Source organism: Citrus sinensis, chromosome 3, assembly GCF_022201045.2.
Source record: "Citrus sinensis cultivar Valencia sweet orange chromosome 3, DVS_A1.0, whole genome shotgun sequence".
Taxonomy (NCBI): domain Eukaryota; kingdom Viridiplantae; phylum Streptophyta; class Magnoliopsida; order Sapindales; family Rutaceae; genus Citrus; species Citrus sinensis.
In genome coordinates, this window is record NC_068558.1 from 41,351,981 (window position 1) to 41,364,540 (window position 12,560).

A 12,560-nucleotide genomic window follows, 5' to 3' on the forward strand; every position below is an offset into this window, starting at 1 on the left:
GCAAAATGTTTTGAGAAAAAACAACGTTGCAAAATAAATAGAAATTTAAGAAAATGACTCTTTTGACCAAATGGTTCTTTCCCTCGAGATTGCCCGCCAAAAAGAAATAATTAGAGAGAAATACGCCTGTGTTCTCAACGGCGGTTCATGCTCAGCCCATACGACATCGTTCCCTTCTGGGTTTAGTGCCCAGGAGCCTCTTCTCTTTCTCTGCATGTTGATTCATTTAACAAAGCTCGCCAAACACGGGCTCAGACCTCATGGGTTACATTCTCTTTACAACCTCGTCTCTGTTTCCCTTCTCTCTTCTTACAACCTGAAATCCCCAGAAACCATAAACGACACCGCGTGTCAAGTGTCTGCTTTGCTTCACAAACCAAATTGGCAACAAAACGACATCCTTAAATCACTTGTTTCTCATATGCCTCCACATGCCGCTTCACAAGTTATTCTTCTTCATGGTGAAAACACCGAGTTGGGTGTCCGGTTTTTCAAGTGGGTTTGTAAGCAATCCACTTATTGCTACGATGTAAATAGCAGAATCCATTTGTTGAATTTAGTTGTATCTTGTAATTTATATGGGGTTGCACATAAAGCTATTATTGAACTGATTAAGGAGTGTAGTGATAGTAAAGATGACATTTTGAAGCTAATTGTCGCGCTTGATGGATTGAGCAAGGATGGGTTTAAGCTTAATTACCCTTGTTATAGCTGTCTTTTAATGTCTTTGGCTAAGTTAGATTTGGGTTTTGTTGCATATGCAGTTTTTGTAAAACTGATTGCTGATGGTTTTGTTCTTAGTGCTATTGACTACAGAAGTGTGATTAATGCTTTATGCAAGAGTGGACTTGTACGTGCTGGTGAAATGTTCTTTTGCAGGGTTTTGAAACATGGGTTTTGTTTAGATACTCATATTTGTACTTCTTTGGTGCTGGGTCATTGTAGAGGAAATGATCTCAAAGAGGCATTCAAGGTGTTTGACGTAATGTCCAAAGAGGCCAGTTATAGACCCAATTCGGTCACATTTACAACTCTGATACATGGTTTATGTGAAGTTGGTAGGCTTGATGAAGCTTTTTCTTTAAAGGATGAAATGTGTGAGAAGGGTTGGCAGCCAAGTACTCGCACCTACACTGTACTTATCAAAGCTTTGTGTGATATTTCATTGACTGATAAAGCCTTAAGTTTGTTTGATGAAATGGTTGTGAAGAGATGTAAACCAAATGCTCATACTTATACTGTTTTGATTGATAGGCTTTGTAGAGAAGGGAAGATTGATGAGGCGAACGGAATGTGTGGAAAGATGCTACAAGATGGGCATTTTCCTGGCGTGGTAACTTACAATGTGTTGATTAATGGATATTGTAAACAAGGGCGGATTATTGCTGCTTTTGAGCTACTTGCTCTTATGGAAAAAAGAACCTGCAAACCTAATATACGTACCTACAATGAGCTTATGGAAGGATTGTGTAGAATGAATAAATCTTACAAAGCAGTTCACCTATTGAAACGAGTGGTTGATGGTGGCTTATTTCCTGACGAGATTACTTACAATATTTTGGTCGATGGATTCTGCAGGGAAGGACAACTCGATATAGCTCTAAAGATTTTTAATTCAATGAGCATTTTTGGTCTTGTACCAGACGGCTTTACTTTCACCTCAATAATTGATGGGCTCTGCAAGCTGGGAAAGCCAGAGCTGGCAAATGGATTCTTTGGTTTGATGGTAAAGAAGGGAATATCCCCTGATGAAGCAACAATTACAGCCCTAGCTGATGGGCATTGCAAGAATGGTAAAACTGGAGAGGCATTAATGATTTTTGAGAGGATGGTTCAGAATACTGATCTGAAAACTCCTCATGTTTTAAACTCATTTCTTGATGTTCTCTGCAAAGAAAACAAGTTGAAGGAGGAATATGCAATGTTTGGAAAGATCCTAAAGTTCGGTTTAGTTCCATCTGTGGTGACTTACACAATTTTAGTTGATGGGCTCTTCCGAGCAGGTAACATTGCCCTTGCCATGAGCATGATAGAAGTGATGAAGTTAGCTGGCTGCCCCCCCAATGTCCACACGTACACTGTTATCATTAATGGACTGTGCCAAAGGGGCAGATTTAAGGAGGCGGAAATGCTTCTCTTTAAAATGTTTGATTTAGGAGTATCCCCTAACCACATAACATATTCCATTTTAGTGAGAGCACATGCTAGTACTGGTAGATTGGATCATGCCTTTAAAATTGTGAGTTTCATGGTGGCTAATGGTTGTCAACTCAATAGTAATGTATATTCTGCACTATTAGCAGGGCTAGTTTCTTCAAACAAGGCTAGTGGAGCGCTAAGTATTAGCACCAGTTGTCATTCTGATGCTAGTTCATCACGGTTGGAGCACGATGATGATGATTATGAGCGTTCTTCCAAAAATTTTCTAAGGGAAATGGATGTTGAACATGCCTTCAGACTCAGAGATAGGATCGAGAGCTGTGGTGGGTCTACAACAGATTTTTACAACTTTTTAGTCGTGGAATTATGCAGAGCAGGGAGAATTGTTGAAGCAGATCGCATAATGAAAGATATTATGAAATCTGGCGTGTTTCCTGCCAAGGCCATTACTTCTATCATAGGATGTTACTGCAAGGAGCGGAAATATGATGATTGCCTAGAGTTCATGAACCTAATCCTCGAAAGTGGATTTGTTCCCTCTTTCGAATCTCATTGTACGGTGATCCAAGGTCTTCAGAGCGAAGGGAGGAATAAGCAAGCTAAAAACCTGGTTTCTGACCTATTCAGATACAATGGCATCGAGGAAAAAGCTGCAGTTTTACCTTATATTGAGTTTTTGTTGACGGGAGATGAACTTGGCAAATCTATTGATCTTCTGAATCTAATTGACCAAGTACATTATAGACAGAGACCAGTTATCTAGTTCAATTTGCATTGCAATGCTGATGCTTGTAAATTTTTTACAATAGCCAGAGAGAAATTTCTCAAGAATGTTCATTGTTGTACATGCACTTTTTTGGAAATTTCGAGTTTATTCGATAATTAGACCTTAATCACATTGTAAGGGAGAATGATATTCATGTAACCAAATTTATATGATTAAGACTCGACCATTGTTCCATAAAAAATCTTATAATACATTTGTGACTAAGGATTTACACAAAGCAATTTACAATGAAATAGGTTAACATCAGCATCAGTGATTTAATAGAGAATATTTTGAACAAATCGACAAAGAAAGATGCACGTAACCAAATTTTATAATAATCAAAATTAAGACCAAGATTGTCCGTATTCTTTTGCCTTAACCAACAGCTTTCTTGGCTAGAATTCTTGAATTAGACAATTGGTAATTTGGCATCTCCTTACAAATTACCGAATTAATGTATCTGACAAAACTTATTTTCCAAGATTTGTCTGAAAGATTTCGCTTAATTAACTTGTAATTAAGCTAGAAATTTCCTTCAGGTTTTTTGCTTTTAACACGCGTCAGTTCTAGATCCCGAAAGCACGAGTGTTCTATACTTTCTTTGTTACCGTGGCCAATTCCCATCGATCCGGTTCCGGATTCCCGACCCCATTGTTACGCGCTTCAAGTCAATGGCCCGAATCCTGAACCGCATCAACCACAAGCCAAACTAATGACCAAGGATACCAGGCAACACCTGAATTCACTATAATACCCACACAATTATCCGAAATCACTCTTCAGTCCCATCTCATGTACCTTCAACCCCTCGTCCTTATCCATTAAGTAGGGTTAATATCGTCAACAAGAACAAAAAATTCCCGTAATATCCAAGTAGTTGAGGGATGGTTCAGTCATTTCGTACCGATGAATATTTTATCGCCCCGGGGACCACCTCCCTTCCCCACAACCACCAAGCATTTCTTCGTTTCAATTTTAAAACGAATAAAAAAATTTAAAATTTTTTAGAATATTTTAATAATTAAAAAAAAAAACAAATATTTGGTTTCTTCTCCTTTGCTTCTTCTGCGGAATCCTCTTTCATGGCTTAACCAGTAATCCAAAAATTCTCTCTCCATAAATTTTATTTTCTTCCATTTTCTTGTTTCCAACGAAATTGCTTTAGCCATTGTTGGTGATCTCTTTCTTTTTCTCCTCAGATCGTTGATATAATTATTATTGTTATTATCTATCAAGCATCAATGGGTGAGTCGATCTTTTTACTTTTGTTGATTTTATTTTTTGTGTATTTTAGCTCTTCAATTTAGAATTTTTATTCTGATTTTAGTTTCAGCTGTAATCCTTCTGCTTCATTGAAATGCAGTTGGAGTTTTCAGTTAATGAAACTGTGTGTGGTTGCCGAGAGAACGGCTTTTGTTTTCTGTTGCTTTTTAGCTTATAAGAAAAGCTTTCAGTGACTAGCGGTGGTCGTTAATAATAAGTTTACTTCAGAATTTTGATTCTTTTTCCTCCTTCCGCAATTTCTCAGCTACCGAAAGAAACTTTTATAGAGAAAAAAAGGGAAAAAAAATATCAATTGATGATTTCGGTTGTGGTTTTGCTTTTTTTTTTTTTTTCTTTCGTTTAAACCAAAAAATAGGAATACATATTGTTCAAACATTGAGAATAACTTTAAAATTTAAATTATTTACTATTATCCTATTACAATTTTTTTTCTTTTTTCTTTTTTTAATCATCAGATTTGAAATTCTCGATTTATCTCTTTTCTTTCTGTCCTTTTTTTTTTGGGAAAATTAAGTTCCTGAGTTGGTAAGCTGGTGATGTTATTTATCTTCATCATATTTTATGAAAAATATCAATTAATTTGTGTTAATGGTAGTAATTAATATTCACTGACCAGTGATTATCATATGACCTTTTGATAAATTTCTTTTAAATCTCTACACTGTCTGGTATTTGTAAATATAAAATATATTTTATTGTTGCTGGAATCGACGACCGGATCCATAGTTTTAAGAGTAAACTGGATTAAAGCAGGCTCATATCAAGTTGTGTATTTCCTCATATTTGGTAACTCTCAGTTGTGTGTTTGGCGCTTATACTGAAAGATTTGGGCCGTGTGAGTTTTATTGATTGATGATCTATTTTTTGCAGCTATGTCCTAGATGCTATTGGAAATGGATTTTTGCATTAAATTGTCTTCTGTTTGTGCAGGAGTTCTACTGAAGGACTCATGCAGTGGTTCTCTTTAGATGATACCAGCTGATTGCAGCTTGTAGAAGCTGCATCTAAAGAATGTTGATTATTTTTTGGCTGGTATTCAATTACTTCTACAATGAAAAGTGGGTTCCTTTCGACATCTTACATTTCAAGCTACAGTTTAGCACTAAACCTTATACTCAAAATCGTGAGCAAGGCTCTGTTGATATAGTTGATACCTCTATTTGGAGGTTGTTGGAAGTTCATTGACAAATTTGGTTATAATTTGTAACATCTCTAACTAATGGAGAGGTGAGCTTCTTGACAGTGCTCCTGGTTATGTGAGATTTTTAGGCAATAGTTTTGTGGATGTGATCTGATCCTATTCACTTCCCCTTTTTCCCAGGTATAAAATTTTGGAAGAGCTTGGAGATGGTACTTGTGGTTGTGTATACAAGGCCTTCAATGTCGAAACGTACGAAATTGTAGGGAACTCCATCCATGAATAACTTTTGAACTTTTATAGTACATGTTAATTCTCTACTGTTATCTTGCATATGCTTGAGGTATTTTGGTCCTTTTTAATCATCCCCTTATGGTTCTATTCCCTTATATTAGGTTGCAGTCAAAAAAATGAAGAGAAAATTCTACTTTTGGGAAGAGTGTATGAATTTGCGAGAAGTTAAGGTATGTGTTTTCATTGTCATTGAATAGTAATTTACTGCATATTTTCTGTAGGTTATAAATCAAAAAACATATCATTGATTATAAATCATGTATTTCTACTTATTTTTTCATGATCTGTATTTCTGCAGGCGCTTCGTAAGCTGAATCATCCAAATATTATAAAGTTGAAGGAGGTTGTCAGGGAAAATAATGAACTATTTTTCATTTTTGAATACATGGTGAGATTGCTTGCTTTCCTGCTTTTTCTATTTTTTCACAGTTCTTGTATTCTATCTGCAATATGCAGTAACTCCAGGCTATTCTCACATATTGAGTTCACTAACTATATGATTCTATAGCTTCATTTTTTCTTTTTAAATACCACATTTAATTAACTGATACATATGTACAATCATTGATGTTAGCAGCCTGAATAGCTTCTGAAACTGCAACCCTAGTGGCTGGTTAGGTATATGTGTAAATTTATAGTTTGGAAATTAGGCTGCAAATATCATGTGGTTTTACTTTCACTGAAGTTAGATGAGTTAGTTATTGCAACGAAATATTACTGGAAATTAGGCTGAAAAAATATTTTGTTTGCTTCAACTGGATAATAATAGACAAACAGACGTCTATGATGGATAACAAAAATATAGCTGTTTCTTTAGATAATATGTGTAGCATCAGCATTTGCATTCTTTACAATTGCTCACCATATATTGGTACCCTTTGTTTACTGATGTCCAATCTCTTCAAAACAAGCCAATATTGAAATCTGCCAAATAGGCAGGTAAAACCTGTGTGATTGGGAATTCATGTTATGGTTTACAAGCACTGAGGTGCACATGACTTTTAAAACTTGTCTTGTCCATATTTCCCTTGCAACAAAAAGATTGTCAAGTTATCATCATTAGAATTGGGATCTCGTATTGTTATACTTTCAGGGAAAGCAGTATTCTGTACAGAAAGTGAAGGTTGGATGAGTCTCTATCATTATTAAATAGTGCCTGACTTTGAATTTCAACTCACCAGGAACATAATCTTTACCATATAATGAGAGAACGACAAATACCATTTTCGGAGGGAGAGATTCGGAGCTTCATGTCTCAGATGCTGCAAGGACTTGCTCACATGCACAGGAATGGTTATTTTCATAGGGATTTAAAGCCTGGTAAAAGTTTTACTTAAACCTGTTATGTTTTTTGTTACATTAAAATTGCCATTCGTATTAGTAGAATCTACAATTCAGATTTTGTATTGCATATTTTTGTTTCTAGATTTTGTTAACAAGTTAATAATCAAATTTCTTTTCTTTTCTAAAGAAAACTTGCTGGTAACAAATGATGTTCTCAAAATTGCTGACTTTGGACTTGCTAGAGAATTGTCATCAATGCCTCCATATACTGAATATGTTTCCACACGCTGGTGAGTCATCTCATTTAATAAGTTTTTCGTACACATGCAGATCAGTGTGCACTTGTGCATGTGATCCCATTGATTATGTCGGTTGTTCAATACTTTTGAAATATTATTTCATGAGCTGAGATAATAATTTGCCAGGTACCGAGCTCCTGAAGTTTTGTTGCAGTCCTCATCTTACACTCCTGCAATAGGTATATATTGTTTCTTTGCCTTCACATATTCAATCTAAAATTACTTTTGTTATCTTAATTTGTAACTGTAATGCTTCTGCTCTCTTGCAAAGACTGGCAATTGGTTAGGTAGATCAGTTAAGTTTATCTTTCCAACTTGAACCCAACCCATCAACTGGTAGGTAGCCATTTTCCACATTCAAACTATCCTTACTTTTTTAAGGAAAGCCTTCTAAACTTCCTTCTTTTCACAAAATTTGAATTATAAAACTATAGTTTTAAATTGTATTCAATTTTATGATTCCAACATATCAATCAAACTGTTTAATAATGGAAAGTCATTCTAGCCTTTTTGGACATCAAAACAAATAAGTTAAAAGTGGAGAACATCCTACTTTGTTGCATTACTTGAAATGGTTTAGACTATAACCATCAGTTTTGTCCTGGAAATTTAACCCAGTCTATATCAGTTTTAAATGGAAATTGTTTAATTTTTCGAAAGGGTGGAGAAGGCCATGGGAATTGTGAAATATTCTGGTGTGTTTGGGCATGTTGATGGTTTTGGCCAAAGATTGCTTTAATGGCAGAGTGTGTTTGTGCATACACACACTTGTGTACGTTTATTTGCTTTTACAGTCATGAGCATGTTTTTGAACGATTTATCTGAATACAATTCATGTTATGCTAGTGCATAGTTGTTCTATTTAGCACATTTTCTTGAGATTTACTTCTTCCAAATTTGTTTTTCCATTGGTTGATGATTAACAAACGAATTTATTTGCAGATATGTGGGCAGTTGGAGCAATATTAGCTGAGCTTTTCACCTTGTCTCCAATCTTCCCCGGCGACAGGTGAATTTATTGTCCTATGCTTTAAGTGCGTTTTTTTTCTTCTTAGTTAATGGTTGGTGGGAAAAGATTCTAATAAAGGCAATTATTTTAAGTTTGTACAAGTCTATTTTCTAAGAACCTTTTTTAATCATTTATGGGTGTCAGTTAGTTCAAAACATCTTGGGTTGATAGAAGAGTAGGAACCTTGGTCACACTAGGGTCAGAAGGGCATGTTTAAAAAAAAAAAAAAAATTTCCTATCTGTAATCATTTTCCCTTTTGCATGCATTGGCATGAAAAATGTACTTTTAGGCTTGAAAAGGTCCATTTGGAATTTACAATGGAGTGACTATTTTCACCACCAACCTGTACTCCTTATATTTTATTGCTACTCCCATATTATTGTCTATTTTTCAAGGATTGAAGTTTTTTATGGGGCATGTTTATGGTCATTCGCGTAAAGTTGGCAAATATTAGAATCGCTAATTTTATAAAATTTGGAGATGGCCGATCATGCACTTTGGTTTTGCTGATGCTGGTAATTTTTGTGATGGCAGTGAAATTGATCAGTTGTACAAGGTATGCTGCATTCTTGGCGCCCCAGACTGGACTGCTTTTCCTGAGGCAACTAATATCTCTCGGTTGATCAGTATTAGTTATTCAGAGGTAAAATTGTCAGATGGTATTACTTTCCAAAAGTCCTCTGCTTCAACATCGCCCTCTCTCTAACCATCATAACTTTTTCTGTATAGATTTTACCTATCAACCTTTCTGACATCATTCCTAATGCTAGCATGGAAGCTATTGATTTGATCTGGGTGCGTGTTTCCATTGCATTATATTTTCATTTCTTAAATTATTGATTATCATCGACTAGCTTTCCAAGTGTTACCAGTTTGAATTATTGACTTCTTATACCCTCACTTTTTGACCGTCCTCAGCAACTTTGTTCGTGGGACCCTTTGAGGAGGCCAACTGCAGATCAAGCATTACAACATCCATTTTTCAATGTAATATTCTTTCTCAAGTGTTTTTTAAGCACCTTCCTGTGTTTATTTACTAACATGTGGCTTATAGGTTGAAACATGGGTCCCATACCCACTCCATGATCCACTTGAGCTCAGGCTAAATAACATGGGTAAGTTATTGGAGTTCACCATCTGTTTTCACGATGTATATATGATCTGGCTTTTGGTCTACTTTGTCAAGTTAAAAATATAATTCTCATTTTGTACTCTTCTGCAGGATCTAAGCCAAATCTTGAGCTGAATCTTTGGGACTTTGGCACTGAACCTGATGACTGTTTTCTTGGCTTAACACTGGCAGTCAAGCCCTCCAACTTGGGTAAATATTATTATGCCTATTGTATTTCAAATTAGTGCATTTGTATGTTGTTTTTGTTGTGGATACAGGCAGTCATGTGGCAGGGTAAATCTAAAACTTGCTTCATCTGCCACCATCTCTCTTCCTTTAATTTTAGATGTGCACGTTTACCATCTCTTGCATGTTTTTTCTGCCCAATAGAATAATATCATAGTGTCCATAATCTCTGCTTGGACTGCTCCAATTGCCTATTCAGTGACTGTTTTGATAAGAATTTTCTTCTTATCCTATTTATGGATAGGGAGGTAGAAGGTGATGCATGTGAAACTTAGGTTGCTACTTGCCCTGGAGAAAAGTTGATGTGTAAACTTTGCAGTGCATCCTTGGGCTGCTTATATTATCCTTTAGTGTTACTTTTTAAACCATCATTGGTGATGTCTAAAATTGATTTCTTAACTGAAGAATCTTCAAGTAATGTGTTTGTCAAGCCCGTATTTGCTAGATTTTACTCTTGGTTTTGGAGTACTTGTGTTTCTCTCTCTTCTATTGTATTGGTTTACATTGAGAGATCAGACAGTTATCTGATTGAAATTGATTGTCTGCAGAAATGGTCCATAATGTACCTCAAGGTATGCAAGAGGTGAGTTTAGAATGCTGTTATCTGAGATGATACTGTCACAACTTCTTTTTTGTGGCTGAAATTACATATATCGTAGGCCATATCCTGAAATATAGTGAATTTCATGATGCAGGATATACTGTTTTGCTCTGATCTCAAAGATCATTCGGAACAGACAGGTAATTTGTTGTCTTTGTCTCTGATATCTCTCCTACGTGCTCTATGCTTGCGTGGGTTTGGTCTTAAGGGGAAGACTATAAGGAAATTCAAATGCAGTCTTTCTGTTTTTGTTGGAAAATAGTTTGTTTTTTAGGGGGAAAAAAAAGAAAAAAGAAGTCTTATAATATTGTGAGTAGACTTGGTGTTTGTTTCCATTTTTCCTCTTGGTGTGATTGAGGAAATTTTTTGTAGTGTACTATTGGAAGAAAGCCTGTTGGAAAATGAAATGTCAATAACAGACTTAGCATAGACTAATTTGAGATCAGTTATCGTAATAAGGCAACCGTAAGCTGTTATGAACTTAGCTTGTAACACACTGTCCAAAGTCATAAAAGCTCAAGCTTCATTTAAATAACAGGAGTTATTTTCTTACATCATTTTAATCATTTCCGGAAAAGAGATCAAATTTTGTTTTGCTCTTATTAAATGATTCTTACTAATAAATTATAACTTTTGATGTCCCAGTTTTTTGGTCTCTACTTTCTCCTGATCAAAACAGAATGCGCGCACCAGTTGAATCTTCCTTGTCTCTGTCATTCAGGTTAGTTTATGCAGTGCTGTAATCTTTGATCTAGGTAGAATTATTATGTGTCTTGGCTTTAGAGGTAAAACAATCACAGAGGTCAAAAGATGTCAGCAATTGAACATTCTTCACAGTACTGCTTTGATTTTGTCATTCCCATGCTTCTGTTGTATCCATGGGCCAAGATAAGTGTTTGTTGATCATCACCCATGCAACCATACCAAGAATTATCAAATCATTATTGCTGAACAACATTGCATGCTTTAGTATGAACCCTGTTTTACTGCTTTGATTTTGTCATTCCCATGCTTCTGTTGTATCCATGGGCCAAGATAAGTGTTTGTTGATCATCACCCATGCAACCATACCAAGAATTATCAAATCATTATTGCTGAACAACATTGCATGCTTTAGTATGAACCCTGTTTTACATTGCATGCTTTAGTATGAATCTTGTTTTAAGTGACTAAAGAGTTGGAGCATGGGGTATGTGTGTGCAGTGTTCCAGATAATTCTAAATTATTTTTTTATTTTCTATATGCTTGTCTTTGGCACAATAATTATGAATTTACGTTCATCTAAATTTGGTAATCACATATTCATATTGTGGGAATCACTTGTTGTAAAATAGTTCTTGCATGTACATACGTAGAAGATACATAAAATAAGATACAATTGTCTGTACATGGTTGCTTTTCTCTAACCCCTATAAGTTTCATCGTAAGGGCTTCCAATTGACATGAAACTTGATTTATTCAAATTTTGCATGGCAGTTCAATCCAACATCCATCAACCGGAGTTCCACAATCAGCTGGATACGCAATCACATCATTACAGCCTAACCTCCTAGATTGTCCCTTTTTGGCTGTGTCTTCCCCCTTGCAGCAAAGTCACTGCCTTTGACTGAGCTGATTGACATGATCTAATAAGGCGTACGTGTAGAAGAAGATACTGTAATTTATCACATTTGTTTCTTGTAAAGAGCTGTTTAGCACCGTGACTGTCATGTTTTCTATTGTTTGCTCCATCTGCGAGCACTTGTCTGGGAAAGTTACAAATCCTGGCAAAAGTTTTTAGAAAGGAAAGATTTTAGCAACCTTTCTCTTAGCGGACAATTATGTCTAAACAAAGATTGTTGAAAATTGTTTCACTTTTCATAGTTTTTGGGGGGGAAAATATGTCGAATGCTAAGATATTTTAATTCTTAGTTATGAGAGTATATATATAAAGTCTTGTACCCATTCTGCTCTTAAGAGGTATAAACATTGTATGAAAAAACAAAATAGTGAAACAATGGATAATTGGTGATTGGGCGATTGGCTTTGCAGCCCCAACTTTTATTTCATTTTAGAAATGTTTATTATATTCATTCTGGCTTCAACTAATCTAAATTGGAAGCTTTTGTATACAAAATTGGAAGATGTGACAAATACTGGTTTGGTTGGTTAAAACTTAGCTAGCGTTTGTTTTTTTGTTTGGAATTTAAATGGGTTTGAATTTTTTTAAAATTTAAATGAGTCTGAATATGAAAATTTAAATGATAATGTTTTTTTTTTTTTTAATATTTGAAGTTAAGTGACATTTTGTTTGTTTTTATAATAAAAAACATCTTAAATTTAGTTATTGGACATTTATATTCTTATAAATTAAAATAAAAAATG

General features: G+C 35.2%; 2 protein-coding genes across 3 annotated transcripts; both read left to right on the forward strand.

The window, feature by feature from the left end:
* Window positions 1-70: 70 nt before the first annotated feature.
* On the forward strand, window positions 71-5,442 carry LOC102621200 (pentatricopeptide repeat-containing protein At3g07290, mitochondrial). 2 transcript variants are annotated; one of them, XM_052438993.1, is made up of 3 exons: window positions 71-4,023; window positions 4,129-4,174; window positions 5,144-5,442. In XM_052438993.1, the coding sequence occupies exon 1, from the start codon at window positions 71-73 to the stop codon at window positions 2,921-2,923; it is 2,853 nt and encodes a 950-aa protein (XP_052294953.1). In that variant the 3' UTR covers window positions 2,924-4,023; window positions 4,129-4,174; window positions 5,144-5,442. The 2 variants fall into 2 exon arrangements, with proteins under 2 accessions (XP_052294953.1, XP_052294952.1); XM_052438992.1 differs by having other exon boundaries at window positions 71-4,174.
* On the forward strand, window positions 5,292-12,244 carry LOC102621975 (serine/threonine-protein kinase MHK). The gene is made up of 17 exons (XM_025098654.2): window positions 5,292-5,440; window positions 5,535-5,613; window positions 5,747-5,815; window positions 5,944-6,033; window positions 6,827-6,965; window positions 7,117-7,219; window positions 7,355-7,407; window positions 8,171-8,237; window positions 8,773-8,881; window positions 8,968-9,033; window positions 9,157-9,225; window positions 9,293-9,353; window positions 9,461-9,559; window positions 10,144-10,178; window positions 10,291-10,336; window positions 10,842-10,917; window positions 11,673-12,244. Exons 1-17 carry the CDS (start codon window positions 5,433-5,435, stop codon window positions 11,800-11,802), a joined length of 1,299 nt encoding a protein of 432 aa, XP_024954422.2. The 5' UTR covers window positions 5,292-5,432; the 3' UTR covers window positions 11,803-12,244.
* The last annotated feature ends 316 nt before the right edge of the window (window positions 12,245-12,560 follow it).